The sequence below is a fragment of the Salvelinus namaycush genome, chromosome 16, assembly GCF_016432855.1.
Source record: "Salvelinus namaycush isolate Seneca chromosome 16, SaNama_1.0, whole genome shotgun sequence".
Lineage (NCBI taxonomy): Eukaryota > Metazoa > Chordata > Actinopteri > Salmoniformes > Salmonidae > Salvelinus > Salvelinus namaycush.
In genome coordinates, this window is record NC_052322.1 from 6,324,752 (window position 1) to 6,342,501 (window position 17,750).

Genomic DNA, 17,750 nt, shown 5'->3' on the forward strand with positions numbered 1-17,750 from the left:
AATAGAATCCACCCAGTCTTTAAATTAAATATAGAAGAAGGTAATCACATCAACTTTGACAGCTATGAAAACCCCTTGAAAAAGAAATGCTTGTCGGGTTATTTGGCACATACCACTCTTGCTATGAACGTCCAGGTTATTTTGTACATCATACAACAATATCATACAATTTTGGTCCTTCACCATTTATATATTTATATTAACATTTGAGCATGGAGGTGCCTAAAAAGAGACAATATTGTTTATCAAAAAGCAAAACACAAAATGGAATCAAGTTAACAGAGGAGAAAAAGAGGGGAAAATACATTTCCCCCTACTCTAATCAATGGACGTCAATTTAAAACCTCTTGCTCACCAGATAACTGTTGAAGTCCAGACTTTGTCCTCTGCAATGGACATTATATGTTGGGGGTGGGTCAATCTCCATGACATCATCATCCTGTACTTTCTTCATAAACCAGAGTGCCGTTTCCTGCTGTAACATTTAGCATTGTGGTATTACTGATTTCAAACAGGAAAGAAGAGCGTGAAGTCATTTGATCAGATGAGGAGGACGGGGGTGGGTGGGTGAACGAGCTACTACACCGCCATTATGTGTTGATACTTTTGCTCCTCCCACCGAGTGAGAAGAGCGCCCCCCTATGGACATGCAATGCACATATTCCAGACCTACTGTCACTGTATATGAAGCTATTGAGAAATTGCTGTGGTAGACTGTGTAGAATAGACATTTTGCTCCCCTAGTAATGCAGTGGCATACTCAAACTTGACTGTCTCTGAGAGGTCAAGAGGGCTTCGCTGGAATGGAGTGGGGTGGTCCTTCCTGGGATGTCCTTCACCCCTCGACAGGGGCGGAGCAGTGCTACCTTGATCTCTGCCTGCGAGTGTCTATCTAAGAGGCCCCTCGTACACACTCACACGCACAAACACACACACACACGCACGAATGTGGGCGTGCACACAAACAAACACATATATATACACACACACACACACACACACACACACACACACACACACACACACACACACACACACACACACACACACACACACACACACACACACACACACACACACACACACACACACACAGAAGGGCAGGAGCCACAAATCCTGTCTCTTCTCAGGCCAGGACTATGTGATGTTGAGTTCTCCTCCGCAGTAGGCTTCATCCCTCCTCCTAACTCTCTTAGATGTGGCAGAGTGGGTAAAAGCTGCTCGTCTCGGACAGGCCCCTTCCCATGCTCAGCCAGGCATCCAGTGCGTTCTGGGAGGACGCGTGCAAAGGGCTGTTCTCCGACAGAGACAGCATCATTGCATAAGCCTGGAGGAGACAGAGAAACAACAAAAAAGACACCACCGTTGTTCAGAAACCGTTTTGTGAGTCTCCGCGTTAATTGTCAGCCAATCAAACGTGGGTGTCATTGTTGTCAATAAAACCCAAGAGCTGTTCCGTCTCGGATTAGGAGCGTCACTTTGCCCGTTGCAACATGCCTTGGCATGCAAGAGGTCAAAGGTGAGAGAGCACTGTGATGCTGCTGATTGGGGAGTAGTTAGATGAGAGGTTTAGAAAAGAGGGAGAGAGTTAATAGCTCAGTTAGTAGGTAAGCTAAGAGAGGGGAGAGCATGTCAACGAGATTAAATACTGGTTGTTATTCACTGACTTTCATCGCGACACTCCATAAAGCCACATTGAACAACCTGGCATTGTGTTTTGGCCTGGTTGTCATGCATTTTCCTTTTTGTATTTCCCCCTACCGAACTCAAGCTTTTGGACGGATGTTCAAAATGATTTGCCACTTGCTGCCTCCATTCTGGTAGCCTAGTGGTTAGAGCCAGTAACCGATCAACAGTAATCGGTTACTGTTGGGCCAGTAACCGAAAGATTGCTGAATTCAATTCCAGTGCTGACAAGGTAAAAATCTGTAGTTCTGCCCCTGAGCAAGGCAGTTAACCCACTGTTCCCCGGGCGCGGAAGATGAGGATGTCGATTAAGGCAGCCACCCATACCTCTCTGATTCAGAGGGGTTGGGTTAAATGCGGAAGACACATTTGAGTTGAATGCATTCCGTTGTACAATGGAATAGGTATCCCCCTTCCCTCTCTCTTTTTATACGGGAGTCCACCTACCTGAGTTTTAGCATGTCTGTACAGAGTCTCTTTCAGGGCTTCTGACTCGAGTGAGGCGGTGTTAAAAATGACTTTAACATCAAAGGGGGGCTCCTCGCCGTTGTTGGACTTATGCAGGTCCAGACCGTTGGGGAAGCTGGGTAGGGCCTCCAGGTCTAACAGCCCACCGTCCTCCTCTATACACCTGCAGCAGCACCGGGGGAAGGGGAGGGGAAGAGCAGGGAGGCAGGATAAAGGGGAGGGGTAAGGTGAGAGGAGAGGGGATGACGGAGTAAGTAAAGAGAGAAGACAGGGGGAGGGAGGGATAAAGAGAGGGACGGGGGAAGGAGAGGTTGTGGAGGAGGAAGGGGAAGGCGCAGTGAGGGAGGGGGGGTTGCCCTCAGTTAGCCTAACCAATACTATCTTGTAACTCGATGGATGGACTTTCGATGGTGCATGCATGGGGGACAGATGGATGGACGGATGGATGGAGACGGACGAATGGGATAGATGGTATGGAGTTGTTGTCTGAAAACAGTTCACACTACTACCGCTGAAAACCAACTTGACTGAAACCCCACTAGAGAACCTGCAAAGGGCATGATGGTTTTCCTCACCGGTTTTGTGCATCAAAAGGGAAAGCCGGCACTAAAATGCTTAACCAAGGAGCTAACCATTCTCAGTGTGGTGAGAGATGGTAAAGTACCGACACCAGTATTTCTGTGATAATATTTCAGAAGAACATATGAATTCTTTAGACATCCAGAATGGTGAAAAAATGTATGCTGAAGGCAAATAGAGCCACTCTACAAAGTATTACTAACCCAAACACAGTGGGGAACACTGCTTTCAGTGAAAGGCTTTATAAAATACTACAAATAATAATAATGATATTATTATTTTCAATTATGTTCTGAATCAATCTATTCAGTTTTAGTTAGGAAGTAAAGGGTTAACACCGAAGAGAAAAAATATCTAATCAGGAATTTTCTTTGGTGGTTTCTGGGGAAATAAGTCTAGCTAGCTAATTCAGCCATTGGCTAGGCCATCAGATGCTTGATAGAAGGCATCTGCCATTTTACTGTTTTAGGGCAACATTTTGGAGTGACAGTGGAATCAACCAATCACATTGACTTGCAAAGGGTGGGACCATTTTTACAAAAACGTATGGAAACATTTGCTTTCTCAAAGGCCAACAGGCCACTCTCCAATAGCGAGCAATAGTTTCCCCACGGTCTACCTAGCTAATTTTTGTTGTAGGCTAGTTTGCAGCAGCTGTTATCAAAAAGGTGTTGTTGCTAATTTGTTAGCTTGTACCTTTTCAAGAATAACTTTCAACAAGAAGTTACATTTCAAATGATCATCATCTGGTGAATGGAACTGAGTTGTTTATTGCAGCTCGCATGCTGTTGTTAGCCATCTCTTTGAAAATAACTTACGTGTGTGAAACATTGTTGCATTTAAACTTTACATCACCGGTTACTTTGTGTGCTAAACACAATGTTAAGTAATGGTTGTACATTTGAATTGGGAAATGATTAGCCTAATGGTTGTACATTTGAATTGGGAAATGGTTAGCCTAATGGTTGTACATTTGAATTGGGAAATGGCTAGCCTAATGGTTGTACATTTGAATTGGGAAATGGCTAGCCTAATGGTCGTGTTTTTGTATTGGGAAATGGCTACCCTAATGACGGTACATTTGAACTGGGAAATGGTTAGCCTAATGGTTGTACATTTGAATTGGGAAATGGTTAGCCTAATGGTTGTGTTTTTGTATTGGGAAATGGTTAGCCTAATGGTTGTACATTTGAATTGGGAAATGGTTAGCCTAATGGTTGTGTTTTTGTATTGGGAAATGGCTAGCCTAATGGTTGTGTTTTTGTATTGGGAAATGGCTAGCCTAATGGTTGTGTTTTTGTATTGGGAAATGGCTAGCCTAATGGTTGTGTTTTTGTATTGGGAAATGGCTAGCCTAATGGTTGTGTTTTTGTATTGGGAAATGGCTAGCCTAATGGTTGTGTTTTTGTATTGGGAAATGGCTAGCCTAATGGTTGTGTTTTTGTATTGGGAAATGGCTAGCCTAATGGTTGTGTTTTTGTATTGGGAAATGGCTAGCCTAATGGTTGTGTTTTTGTATTGGGAAATGGCTAGCCTAATGGTTGTGTTTTTGTATTGGGAAATGGCTAGCCTAATGGTTGTGTTTTTGTATTGGGAAATGGCTAGCCTAATGGTTGTGTTTTTGTATTCTTATGATTGTGACCTACTGGCGTATTTTGCTTATCCTTTAACACCATGCTGTGTGTGACTGCTGTCTTTCCATCGGCCCTATGCAGTGGTGTAGTGGTGCTTTAACATCATGCTGTGTGTGACTGCTGTCTCTCCATCGGCCCTATGCAGTGGTGTAGTGGTGCTTTAACATCATGCTGTGTGTGACTGCTGTCTCTCCATCGGCCCTATGCAGTGGTGTAGTGATGCTTTAACATCATGCTGTGTGTGACTGCTGTCTCTCCATCGGCCCTATGCAGTGGTGTAGTGGTGCTTTAACATCATGCTGTGTGTGACTGCTGTCTTTCCATCGGCCTATGCAGTGGTGTAGTGATGCTTTAACATCATGCTGTGTGTGACTGCTGTCTCTCCATCGGCCCTATGCAGTGGTGTAGTGGTGCTTTAACATCATGCTGTGTGTGACTGCTGTCTTTCCATTGGCCCTATGCAGTGGTGTAGTGATGCTTTAACATCATGCTGTGTGTGACTGCTGTCTTTCCATTGGCCCTATGCAGTGGTGTAGTGATGCTTTAACATCATGCTGTGTGTGACTGCTGTCTTTCCATCGGCCCTATGTAGTGGTGCTTTAACATCATGCTGTGTGTGACTGCTGTCTTTCCATTGGCCCTATGCAGTGGTGTAGTGATGCTTTAACATCATGCTGTGTGTGACTGCTGTCTTTCCATCGGCCCTATGCAGTGGTGTAGTGGTGCCTGGAGAAGTGTGTCCTGTATGAAAAAGGTTGGTCTATCGTCTTGGTTTTGGAAGGGCTTTCCCAAAAACCCTTCCCAATTAAATGTTGAACATAATGTAGGCCGACCTGATAGAATGATATAATGCTGATTTGTATCAATGGGGAGGGCATTTGTTTTGCTCAATTGAATTAAAGGGCAACTACACCCTTCAAAAATATATATTTTTAAGTGGTTTAAGGATTATTATAATAATTGTTTTGGGGTAATTTTGAGAGTGTACATCTGAAAAATCTATAGGAAAACATAGGACTTTTCACACAGGGTGCATTTCCTTCAATAGCTTTGCATACCCATTGTTGCCTTAGCTAGCGTTTACTGGTAGATATAAGTTGAAAATCTTTCCTACCTACCAGCTACCGATGTCATTCTTCAGTGAGCTGCTCCATGCTACAATCTTTTGATGCTACAACCTTTTGCTCTTGCTGCTATTCCTGAAACTAGGCTATTTGTGCGGTGCGCATGAATATATTTCATGTGCTTTGCGATTGTGTAGGCTATTTTGTGCATCATTTCTTTGATACTCAACAGTAGGGATTAAGAAGTGAGTATAGACAATGCCTACTGGCCCTTTGTGTTTCACAGAAAGTGCACTCTTTGACATACTTGAGTGTGCTGGTAATACAATTTGCTGTCCATTCAGCATCAAGATCCTGTTACACACTGATGGCCCAATAGGCTCAACACTGCGCAAACAGGTTTTTTATTTAACTAGGCAAGTCAGTTAAGAACACATTCTTATTTACAATGACAGCCTAGTAGGTTAACTGCCTTGTTCAGGGGCAGAACGACAGATTCTTACCTTGTCAGCTCAGGGATTTGATCTTGCAACCTTTCAGTTGCTGGCCCAACGCTCTAACCACTAGGCTACCTGCCGCATCTCACCTTACTAATAGTGAGTGTGCAACTTTCCAACAATTTTCCCCACTCTTCCTTACCAGTGAGTCAAGGAAATTCGAACAAAGTTTGAAAATAGTTTTCAACTAAGGTAAAGGACAGTTGTAGAACTATTTTCGAACTTTGTTCAAATTTCCTTGACTCACTGGTAAGGAAGAGTGGGGAAAATTGTTGGAAAGTTGCACACTCACTATTAGTAAGGGGAGATGGGGCAGGGGGCATGCGGCAGGTAGCCTAGTGGTGTGTTGTGAAATCTGAATGTATTGTCATATTTCTAAAATTGTATAACTCAGGTAGAGTAGCTGCTGCCTTGGCAGGAACTAATGGAGATCCATAATAAATATACATACAGTAATGTTACGGGTAAAGTAGGAATCCCAGGTTTCAGTAGACGATAAGATATTCATGTTAAGAAAGGAGTGTATGTATTTCAAATCAAATCAAATTTTATTTGTCACATGCTCTGAATACAACAGGTGAAATGCTTACTTACAAGCCCTTAACCAACAATACAGTTTTAAGAAAGAAAAAGGGAAGGAAAAAAATGAATAAAAGTAACAAATAATTAAAGAGCAGCAGTAAAATAACAATAGCGAGGCTATATACAGGGGGTACCGGTACAGTGTCAATGTGTGGGGTCACTGGTTAGTCAAGGTAATTGAAGTAATATGTACATGTAGGTGGAGTTATTGGGGGGGAATACAAATAGTCTGGGTAGCCATTTGATTAGATGTTCAGGAGTCTTATGGCATGGAGGTAGAAGCTGTTTAGAAGCCTCTTGGACCTAGACTTGGCGCTCTGGTACCGCTTGCTGTGTGGTAGCAGAGAGAACAGTCTATGACTAGGTTGGCTGGAGTCTTTGACAATTTTAGGGCTTTCCTCTGACACCGCCTGGTATAGAGGTCCTGGATGGCAGGAAGCTTGGCCTTGGTGATGTACTGGGCTGTACGCATTACCCTCTGTAGTGCCTTGCGGTCAGACTCCGAGCAGTTGCCATACCAGGCAGTGATGCAACCCGTCAGGATGCTCTCAATGGTGCAGCTGTAGAAACGTGTATTTTTTTTTTGCCTGGAGAAGCGGTTTTATGAAATGAATGAATGGAAGCTGATCTTTTTTATTTTTTATTTATTTTTTACTCCGCTGGTCTTGGCTGTCCGAGACCGAGTCAAGACCAAGTAAAATCTTCCTGACACCAAGACAAGACCGAGACACTCAATATGTGGTCTCGAGACAGGTACAACACTGACCGACACTGATAGAGACAGACAGACAGGTGGCAATGGAATGGGACTGTGAGAGTTCTATCTGCATCCCAACACTCTTTATCACCATCTATCTCTCATTGAACTCATTGTACTGCCATCATAGAGAGGGCAGATCATGCTATATTAAACTGTATAAGTCGTGTTAGTTGGAATGGGAGGAGACAGGGGTGGCCGTTGTGATTGGGTGGGTTTGTTTGTGAAGGTGTGGTGGTGCTGTATGTGACTGCATGACTTTGTCTGTAGTTGTGTCTGTCCCTACAGTATGTCTGTATTCTACCACTACCTGCGGGTCTGACGGTGGTAGTTGTGTCTAACTTGGTCAGAAGTCTGTAACAGGCAAAACATACCTGTAGTTGTGTCCGCAACTATGTCTGTTGTCTATTAGACAGGAATTTGTGTCTGTAAAAAAGCTTTTATTCTGCCAGACAAGACATACCTGCGGGTGTGTTCGTAGCTTATAGCCAACGGTGTGGCTTCCTCCTCCTCTTCGTCTTCGTACGCCCCCGGTGTGACCATGCTGATCGGGGAGGGGGATTCGGGCGCTTCGTCCTGAGATTTCTCCGTCAGGCTGCCTTCTTCCTCCTCTTCATCGTCTCCCTCCTCCTCCTCTAGCCCCCGGGAGCTGGACAGGCCGTGGCTCGACAGACGCTCCTCCTCCGCAAGTTCTGACCTGCAACAACGAGAACCGCGAGGTCAGTGTCTGTACATTTATATATTGTATTGATTTTGCTCTTTATTCATAGTTTCCAAAAATGTGTTCCATTCATTTATACACCCCAAAATGTCCAGTATTTTCTCCTTAAAATGTCTTGTTTTATATGAAACCCTCATTGGGTGTAATCTGTGGAGCAATATAATTTGCATCCAAATAGTCTAAGGCCGTTTTCTCTCTGTGCTTCCTTTCCTTCATCTGCACTGATGTGAAAGAACTGGTCATCAAACCCAGCCAATTTAGACTTACTGTTTACTGTTCCCACCCATTCTGTCTTGGCCAGACGAGCGCAGATGAGGGAGAGGAGACAGGGGGGACGAGGGCCTTCCCCCAGCCCACCTCACCTCCATTAGGACTTTGATTGGGATTTATAGGCCCACTGCCCTACCTGCCTCAGTGGGCCACTGGCCAGGCATCCCTGCTGTTTGTCTATCTGTCAATAGTCATACTTTTCAGAGCCATAACTAAGCTGTCAGGAGCTCTGTTGACAGCGAGCAGAGCCCCAGTCCAAGCAAACAAACATGCGTGTTGACAATCGGCGAGAAACGGAGCTGAATGATTAACTGGCTAATTCCTAAGAAGCATACTGGACAAGAGGGCCAAGCTCAAAGGGCTCGCTCGGGCCCCAATTCTAGAGGCTGTGGATGTGTGTGTGTGTGTGGGGAGGGGGTCTGCTCTGCAAACAAGCCATCAGCAACCTGCCGCCCTTCACATTTTTAAGCCCCCTGGTCTCCGCAGCTTAATGCCTCATGATGTAATTTCCTCAGGGTGAGCCCTCCGAGAAGCCACTGCCACAGAGCGGAGGGCAGATGGACATTTATCAAACTAGACGGGGTACTTTCTGGGAGCAAGTGGGACAGAGGGGTGTCTGGGGGGGCTGTTCTCCTTTATCAATCTAGATTAAATATCCTATAATCAAATTGGCATGGGCTGTGTGTAAGGGGGGGGGGGGGGGGGGGGGGGTGTAGGGAGACAAGCACGGCTCTGACGCAGAGCCCTCCATTTTGTCACTTAGTCTAAACACATCAGCAGTATGTTTGTGTTAGCGGCCTACGGTGGTTCCTCCTTTAAAAGTTGTCGTACTGCGGCACACCTTGTGTGCTGCTGCAGCATTCTGTGGCATGTCATTTCATTCTCAGCCGTTTTTTCTGTTACTGCAAGTTATTGCTAGTTTGACCACCAGAGGGCATCTTTGAGAAGCATTTGATAGTCTTCCATATTGCAGATACGCGGAAGACCGGGGTTCAATCCCCCGACGGGGAGGAAGGAGTAGGCTGTCCTTGTAATAAGAATGAGTTCTTAACTGATTCCATATGTGTTTTTTATTCTACAATGTAGAAAATAGTAAAAATATAGAAACATCCTGGAATGAGTAGGTGTGTCCAAAATTTTGACTGGTACTTGCTTAATTCATTTGATTATTATTATGGTGTTTCTATTCCATGAAAAATGCAAAACCCTCTGGGTAAATTCAGAAAGTTTCGCTCTCGGAGCGCACACTGAACGTTCGGGCCGAGGCAGTCAAGCACTCAAGCTAACGTTGGCTAGCTTGCTAGCTACTTCCAGACACAAGTGAGACCACTCTGACCATTTTACTCACCCTAGCAGAGCTGGTTAGGCAGTTTTCGTGTTAACCAGAGCGTTGGTGACTAACTGTGCTGCGGGAAACAATTTAATAATTCGGCTTTTTTGCCGACGTTTACTGACACCGGCCATATTCAACGGGTGTTGAGCTCTCGTAAATTCATTAATCTGTGCTCTGGTACACAGACGAGAGTGCTCTGAAATCGGCGTAGATAGCCAGAGCGAATTTACGAAATCACCCGAATGTCCATTGAGAACGCACAACGACTATACCATTTAGCTAAGCTAAGAATGACTGGAATAACCAAGTCAATAAACGTTGGGTAATTAGATAGCTAACATAGCATATCATTACAGCAGTATGTACCGGTATGTGGTTCTTAAGGACAGCGTAGCTAACAAATTGTCAGCCAACATAACATGTAAGGTAACTTATTTGAAAAGTAATTTATTTATTACATTGAGTAGCAAGCTACCGCGAAGATGTGCTCTATCAACTCTGCGGCTTAAGCATGCTTTTGGTGCACTGTCGATAGCGCGCTGGACTTCAGGCAAGAAGGTTGAGGGTTCGAAACCTGCTTCCTGCTTGTTTCATTTGAAGTCATGCACAATTTCCAGTTTATTCTTTGGTTTATATTGCCCATTCATAGTCAGTTAGAGACAGTAGTGCATTGGGACCCAAAAGCATAATCAGTGCTCTAACTCCCCCTTGGTCGTTAAGGCAAATCTGGTCTGTGATAGGACGGGGGGGTTTCACACCTAGCTTGTCTATTAGACTATTCTTTAGTAAAGGTTGAATAGTCTATTCAGCTATTAGCCCCTCTCCTCAACTTGCAACAAATGGATGTCTTTTTGCCGAGAGCCAAAAGCCCCCCCAAAAATTTGATCAAAACGAATTGTTCTGAAAACAAAAAATAGGCTTCAAAGTAAAAAAAAATGTTTTGCAATCAAATATTTGGAGCGCAAAACGTTATGCTTTTTATTCCCCAAAAATATTTTGAGAACAAAAAATGTATTTGAAAACAAAACCAATTTAATTTCCCTATAAACCACCCTCCATTTTGACAATTTTTTGAGTGTCAGTTTGGCTACAACCAATACTGTTCAGCCTTTTTCTCCGACATAAAGGAAGTCATAGCGGACACCTACGAAGAAGGACTGTGTGATGATGGCATCTCAGGTAAGCAGCACTGGGCATTCTTCGGTCCAACTTCTAACGTTACATAGCTAGTAGTTAGCTCCTACGATTCAGTGTTGGTTCATAACATTCTACTATATTACATACATACATACCGTAGAATGATAAATCATGCAATTATTATTCTCAAGCTAACCAAAAGCATTTAGCTACGAACGCCTGTTCTCGCCATTTTCAGTTGAATTCATCTAACTTTTTTTCATGGCAACTCATAAGCAGGCCATGTCCTATTTGTTTCATAGTCGATAAATAATCATACTTCATGACAGTGTTAGCGGTTAGCTTTGTTTACAGAAGGATGAAAGAACACAATATGTCTGTCAGGGAATTCTGATATGTCAGATGAAGAGTTAGACCAGAAAGTCAGGGCCATTAAGGCAAGGATGCCCCATGCAGGCTTTAGCATGGTCAAAGGAAGTCTCAGAGCAATGGGCCATCATGTACAATTGCGAAGAGTCTTTGCAGCGTGTAGATGGTGCAGGTATCATTGCCGGAATGATCCAACTTCGTTGCATTGCTCTGCAGAAATACTCTGTTCCTGCACCCCTGTCTCTCGTCCACAATGATACAAATCATAAATTGATAAGGTACTAAGATGTATAATGTCTCCATCAAATCTAAGAAGTTATTTTAACTTTTTTAATCTTACTTATTCCAAGACAAATATTCAATGATGTATGAAACTGGAGTTGATCTTCATCAACTGGTAATACATAAATAATGAAGCAGGTTAATAGGTGAAACATTTCACTTTTAATTCCAGTGCTTTATTTCAAGATACAACATTGTCTCATTTGGTGGTATAGATGGATTTTCAAGGAAGGTGAGTATATTATTTTGTATAGATATTGCATATTTCCCATCACCTAATGAACAACCACAATAACATGTCTGCTGTTAAGCTTTCTGTGCTGTATTGACGTATCCTGAAAATGACATCTGCTGCTTTAGATTGAACGTTCATCTCAGTTATTATTTTCATATTTACAAAAAATAAGCAATTTTCTTTACTTTCAGAGTGTGAGCTGATCAAGGGGTTGAAAATGTAGATATTGCCAGATGTTCACTGTCCGAGGAAGCTTTATTCCTGGCAAAAGTGTCCATAACCAGGTAATTAAACTGTTCTGTGTTCTTTTTCTCTCTTCCTCTCTGTCGGTCTTGTACATGGAACCTGTCTCACATGCAGTTTGGAGGAAGAAGGAAACCTTGACCCGCCGAATTCTATCCACCTCTTCTGTGTGGGATATGTGTTCCTACCTCATCTGCGTGCAGATCTGCAGCATTTCACAGAGTTGGAATAATCACCCTTTAAGTACAGAGGTGAACCTGACACCTCACCAGCTGTGGCATATCGGAATGCTCCAAACACCTGTACACATTTTAGTTTTTGCCTTAGCACTACACAGCTGATTCAAATGATCAAGTCATCATCAAGCTTCAAGTGGTATTTACACCTGCATTGCTTGCTGTTTGGGGTTTTAGGCTGGGTTTCTGTACAGCACTTTGAGATATCAGCTGATGTAAGAAGGGCTATATAAATAAATGTGATTTGATATTAATTTGTGATCTGGTAATGTAAAAGTCGAATAATGACATTATCTTCTATTGTTTGTCCTCATGAGTCTGTTTTTCAGCATAAAGTACTCTTTGGCCACTTAGTGTGGACACCAGGTGAGACCATACGCACACAATAACAGACTCTCTCCTTCACTCCATCCTTCTCCCTAAATCCTCTAGGTTATATCAGCTGTGTTGGTGAACCCCTCCCGCATCTGAATTGGCTGACACAGAGGGCACAGCATGATCATAGGTGAGAGGTCAGATCAACAGGAACTATTATTAAAGAGATGCTTTACATTGAAATGCAGATAGAGATGTAGTAGTCCCAGAGTTAATGATCCAAGGTCAGTTTTGCATTTCACCTCCTGATGATTATGATGACTGACAGTGTTAGAATAAAAAAAACAAGGCTTAATCATGCTCTCTCTCTATCCATCTGTCTCTCGTCTGCATGTATGTTTTGATGTGAGAGAGGAAGCCAGTTCCCGTCATCGCCACTTCACCCGCTCTTAAGATAACCTTCGGGCCAACTGGGGTCCCAACGCTGGTTAGGAGACACCGCTAGAGAATATTAGGGTAGCACTGTAATTCATTAATCATATGCTATCTGCCTCTGTTCTTACCTCTCTCCCCACCTCGTCTTTCTTTCTCATTTTATAATGCACACCATATGTGCATTGAAGTGCAGATTGAACTTATAACAGAATATGACAATTATCATAATTATAATGCATGTATTTATAACACCTGGATAATGAACTGCTTTCAATAAAGCGTTTCACATTCTCCACTTGTGAAATTAAGTATCTCATTGAAATACTATCCTGTGTCCTCAGATTAATGCAGATGAAGGGAGTTAGATATGCATAGGTTTTTTATTCTGTATATATGAATTACAAATCATATTTCTAGTCTATTGCATAGTTACAATGTGTAATCATTGATGTCCCAGGAGCAGGAGTGGTAAACACTGTTGAAGTGTATAATTGTAATACATACATGCAGACACAATATCATTCAAAGAATGGAGTTTGATACACCTGGTATTGGATCTGACTGAAAAAGAATGTCTCACAGAAATTCATACCTGAACCGCACCTTTATTTGCCATGGAAGAGTACATGATCAGTGAATATATTAAATGTACAGGCTACAATGTGGGAATATCATGTGTAGAAATAACTACAGTACATGTAAATAGGACTTGCATCCTTGGCACAAAGGTATTATATTCTACTCAATCCATAGGCTTCATTAATGCCATTCAGACTTGAAGGTGATACAACAACTATGATAGCTGAGGTTCATAGATAGGTTCTGAACTAATATTCATACCAAACGTTTTAGGGTCCATACACAGATCGACTACTTACTGTAGCTAGCTACACATCCATAGGCATACAGTTCTTTTTATCCTCCACTACACAATAAGCAAGTAAATAGTTAGCTAGCTATGTTACTTCAGCTGCATTGCAAGGCAAGCTTACACAAATGTACATTCAATTTGTAGTAAATGCTTTAGCTAGCTCGATTCTTTACATCCACTGTTTCCCAAGACGACAGCCCGGTTTGCGGGTTTCCTCAGGAGTCCCTAAAACATTAAATAACATGAATTACAAGGTCATACTGTACTGATGTCATAACACCAGCTAGCTAGCTGGCTAGTCAGTTAACTTGCTAAATCGCGATTTTCGTAAATTAACTTTATGACAAAAAAATATGCACAATCGTTTGTCTCTACATTAACATATTCCTCTAAATTGTCCATTTTTAGTTTGACACGTTATGACATTACTACTTACATCTGCTTCCCCGTAATGTTTTGTCAGCCATCTTTGTTAGAGAAAGTCACCAGGGATGGGTGGCTCGCATCAAATTCGTCATTGGAACCGCTCTATATGATTGCTCATTTAAAAACCTTGGGACCCAAATGCATAATTAAAAACTAAATAAATATTTCACCTTTATTTAAAACTTCTTATGGCTGGGGGCAGTATTGAGTAGCTTGGATGAATAAGGTGCCCAGAGTAAACTGCCTGCTACACAGTCCCAGAAGCTAAGATATGCATATTATTAGTAGATTTGAATAGAAAACTCTCAGAAGATTCTAAAACTGTTTGAATGATGTCTGTGAGTATAACAGAACTCATATGGCAGGCAAAAACCTGTGAAAAAAATCCAACCAGGAAGTGGGAAATCTGAGGTTTGTAGGTTTGCCTATCCAATATACAGTGTCTATGGGGTCATTTTTCACCTCCTAAGGCTTCCACTAGATGTCAATAGTCTTTAGAAACTTGTTTGATGCTTCTACTGTGAAGGAGGGGGGAATGAGAGCTGATTGAGTCAGGGGTCTGGCAGAGTGCCACGAGCTCACTCAGGCGCACCCCCGTGAGAGGTAGCTGCGTTCCTTCTCCTTTCTAAAGACAAAGGAATTCTCCGGTTGAAACATTATTGAAGATTTATGTTAAAAACATCCTAAAGATTGATTCTATACATCGTTTGACATGTTTCTACGAACTGTAATGGAATTTTTTGACTTTTCGTCTAGCCTGCGTGTCATCAATTTGGATTTTGTAACTAAACGCCCGAACAAAAAGGAGGTATTTGGACATAAATTATGGACGTTATCGAACAAAACAAACATTTATTGTGGAACTGGGATTCCTGGGAGTGCATTCTTATGAAGATCATCAAAGGTAAGTGAATATTTATAATGCTATTTCTGACTTCTGTTGACTCCACAACATGGCGGGTACCTGTATGGCTTGTTTTGGTCTCTGAGCGCTGTACTCAGATTATTGCATGGTGTGCTTTTTCTGTAAAGTTTTTTTGAAATCTGACACAGCGGTTGCATTAACTTCTTATGGCTGAGATTTGACAACAGCCAGTGAAAGTGCAGGGCGCCAAATTCAAACAGAAATCTCATAATTAAAATTCCTCAAACATACAAGTATTTTACACCATTAAAGATAAACGTGTTGTTAATCCCACCACAGTGTCCGATTTCAAAAAGGCTTTACGACGAAAGCACACCATCTGATTATGTTAGGTCAGTACCTAGTCACAGAAAAACACAGCCATTTTTCCAGCCAAAGAGAGGAGTCACAAAAAGCAGAAATAGAGATAAAATGAATCACTAACCTTTGATCTCCATCAGATGACACTTCATGTTACACAATACATGTATGTTTTGTTCGATAAAGTTCATATTTATATCCAAAAATCTTAGTTATGTTCAGTAATGTTTTGCCTCCAAAACATCCAGTGATTTTGCAGGGAGCAGAATTCAATTTACAGAAATACTCATAATAAACATTGATAAAAGATACAATTGTTTTACATGGAACTTTAGATAAACTTCTCCTTAACCAGGTAGGCTAGTTGAGAACAAGTTCTCATTTACAACTGCGACTTGGCCAAGATAAAGCAAAGCAGTGTGACACAAACAACAACACAGAGTTACACATGGAATAAACAAAACATACACTCAATAACACAATAGATAAAATAAAATAAAAGTATCTATACAGTGTGTGCAAATGAGGTAAGATAAGGGAGGTAAGGCAATAAATAGGCCATAGCGGCGAAATAATTACAATTTAGCAATTAAACACTGGAGTAATAGAGACTGGAGTGATAGATGTGCAGAAGATGAATGTGCAAGTAGAGATACTGGGGTGCAAAGGAGCAAAAAAACAAACAGTATGGGGATGCGGTAGTTGGATGGGCTGTTTACAGATGGGCGATGTACAGGTGCAGTGATCTGTGAGTTGCTCTGACAGCTGGTGCTTAAAGTTAGTGAGGGAGATGTGAGTCTCCAGCTTCAGTGATTTTTGCAATTCGTTCCAGTCATTGGCAGCAGAGAACTGGAAGGAAAGGCGGCCAAAGGGGAATTGGCTTTGGGGGTGACCAGTGAAATATACCTACTGGAGCGCGTGCTACAGGTGGGTGCTGCTATGGTGACCAGTGAGCTGAGATAAGGCGGGGCTTTACCTAGCAAGGACTTATAGATGACCTGGAGCCAGTGGGTTTGACGACGAATATGAAGCGAGGGCCAGCCAACTAGAGCATACAGTTCGCAGTGGTGGGTAGTATATGGGGCTTTGGTGACAAAGTGATGAGTGCTCTAACTCCCCCTTGTGGTGGTCTGAAGCAATGAAACCGTGATGTGGGTCCCGTGGTGTAAGCTCGCAACTTTTAAAAGGAGGAACCACTGTAGGTCCATCCGTTTTATCTCGTAGATAAATGCCTCAGCCACCACCCCACAACTTTTGAGGGAAGAAACGCCCCATCCAGCTCTACCCGCCCCCCATACACACTTTTCTACTGTCTCTGCCCCTTACAATCTCTTCCACTGTCCCAGTCCCCTCCTTCACACACACTGTTTTGTGCCCCATACACAAAGCTCCAGCTATCTCGATCAGCACCCTACCTCACAGGCTAGACAGTGTCCAGAGGAGAGAAACACAATAGAGTGAGACAAGTGACTAGACCAACTTGACTTAGTTAACAAACCCTTTGTGGAGAGGAGACGCATGAGTGCACAGATAGGCATACACACAGCTGTGTGTCTGTGTTCATTGGGGGGGGAGTGATGTGTGTGTGCGTACATGCATGTGTGTGTGTATGCATGTGAGCGTGTCTGTGACAGACAGAAAGCAGAGCACTTATTTTGAATTACAGATATTAAAATGCCAGGCTTGCATATTCTGGATGGTTCTGCACTATTGATCCCAGATGGCAGAGGGGCTAAATTACCCTTGAGCTCTGTTGGCTTTTATGTCTCTTGTCTACTGACCAGGGAGGAGAGGGGGGGGGGGACATGAAAGAAAGAGAGACAGGGATCGAAAGAGATAGAAAGACAGACAGAGAAAAGACAGAGACAAAGAAGAAGAGTGAGATGGGGAGAAAGACAGAGAGGAGCGGGAGAAAGACAGAGAGGAGCGGGAGAAAGACAGAGTCGGAGACAAATAGAAAAACAAGCAGCCCTCTGTTACCGGCATGAAGACGGGTCAGCGAAATCAAGGAGGAACCATTACTTGACATCTAAAGAATCCAACTTGTTTCCCTGGGGCTTATTGGAGAACACAGCTTGCATATTTCCCCCCACACATCTGTCAGAGCTACTGCCTTGGAACCACTGCCTTGGAACCTGGGTCGTATTTATTAGACACCACACTGAAGAAAACGGACTGAAATAGGGAGGGAGGGACTATAAGAAACGTGTCCAGTAAGAAACGCTTGTTTTCATTTCCCGGGTGCAAAACATTTGCTGCAGTGTGCATTAATGAACATGACCCTGCTAGCCTCTAGCACTACCTGGAACTGCAGGGCCATAGACTATAGGCTGGTGATGCTTCAGTCTGTAGAGGAGAGGAGAGCAGGTAAACATGGCCTTGGTT

At 42.8% G+C, this 17,750-nt stretch overlaps 1 protein-coding gene across 1 annotated transcript in view; it reads right to left on the reverse strand.

The window, feature by feature from the left end:
* Window positions 1–1,039: 1,039 nt before the first annotated feature.
* Window positions 1,040–17,750, reverse strand: part of LOC120060937 (histone-lysine N-methyltransferase PRDM16-like) — a 355,472-nt gene continuing 338,761 nt past the window's right edge. The window contains exons 15-16 of the mRNA XM_039010379.1: window positions 7,731–7,964; window positions 1,040–1,327 (exon numbers count right to left, since the gene is read on the reverse strand). Coding sequence (XP_038866307.1) covers window positions 1,315–1,327; window positions 7,731–7,964 — 247 coding nt within the window. The 3' untranslated portion in view covers window positions 1,040–1,314. The remainder of the gene's footprint in view (window positions 1,328–7,730; window positions 7,965–17,750) is intronic.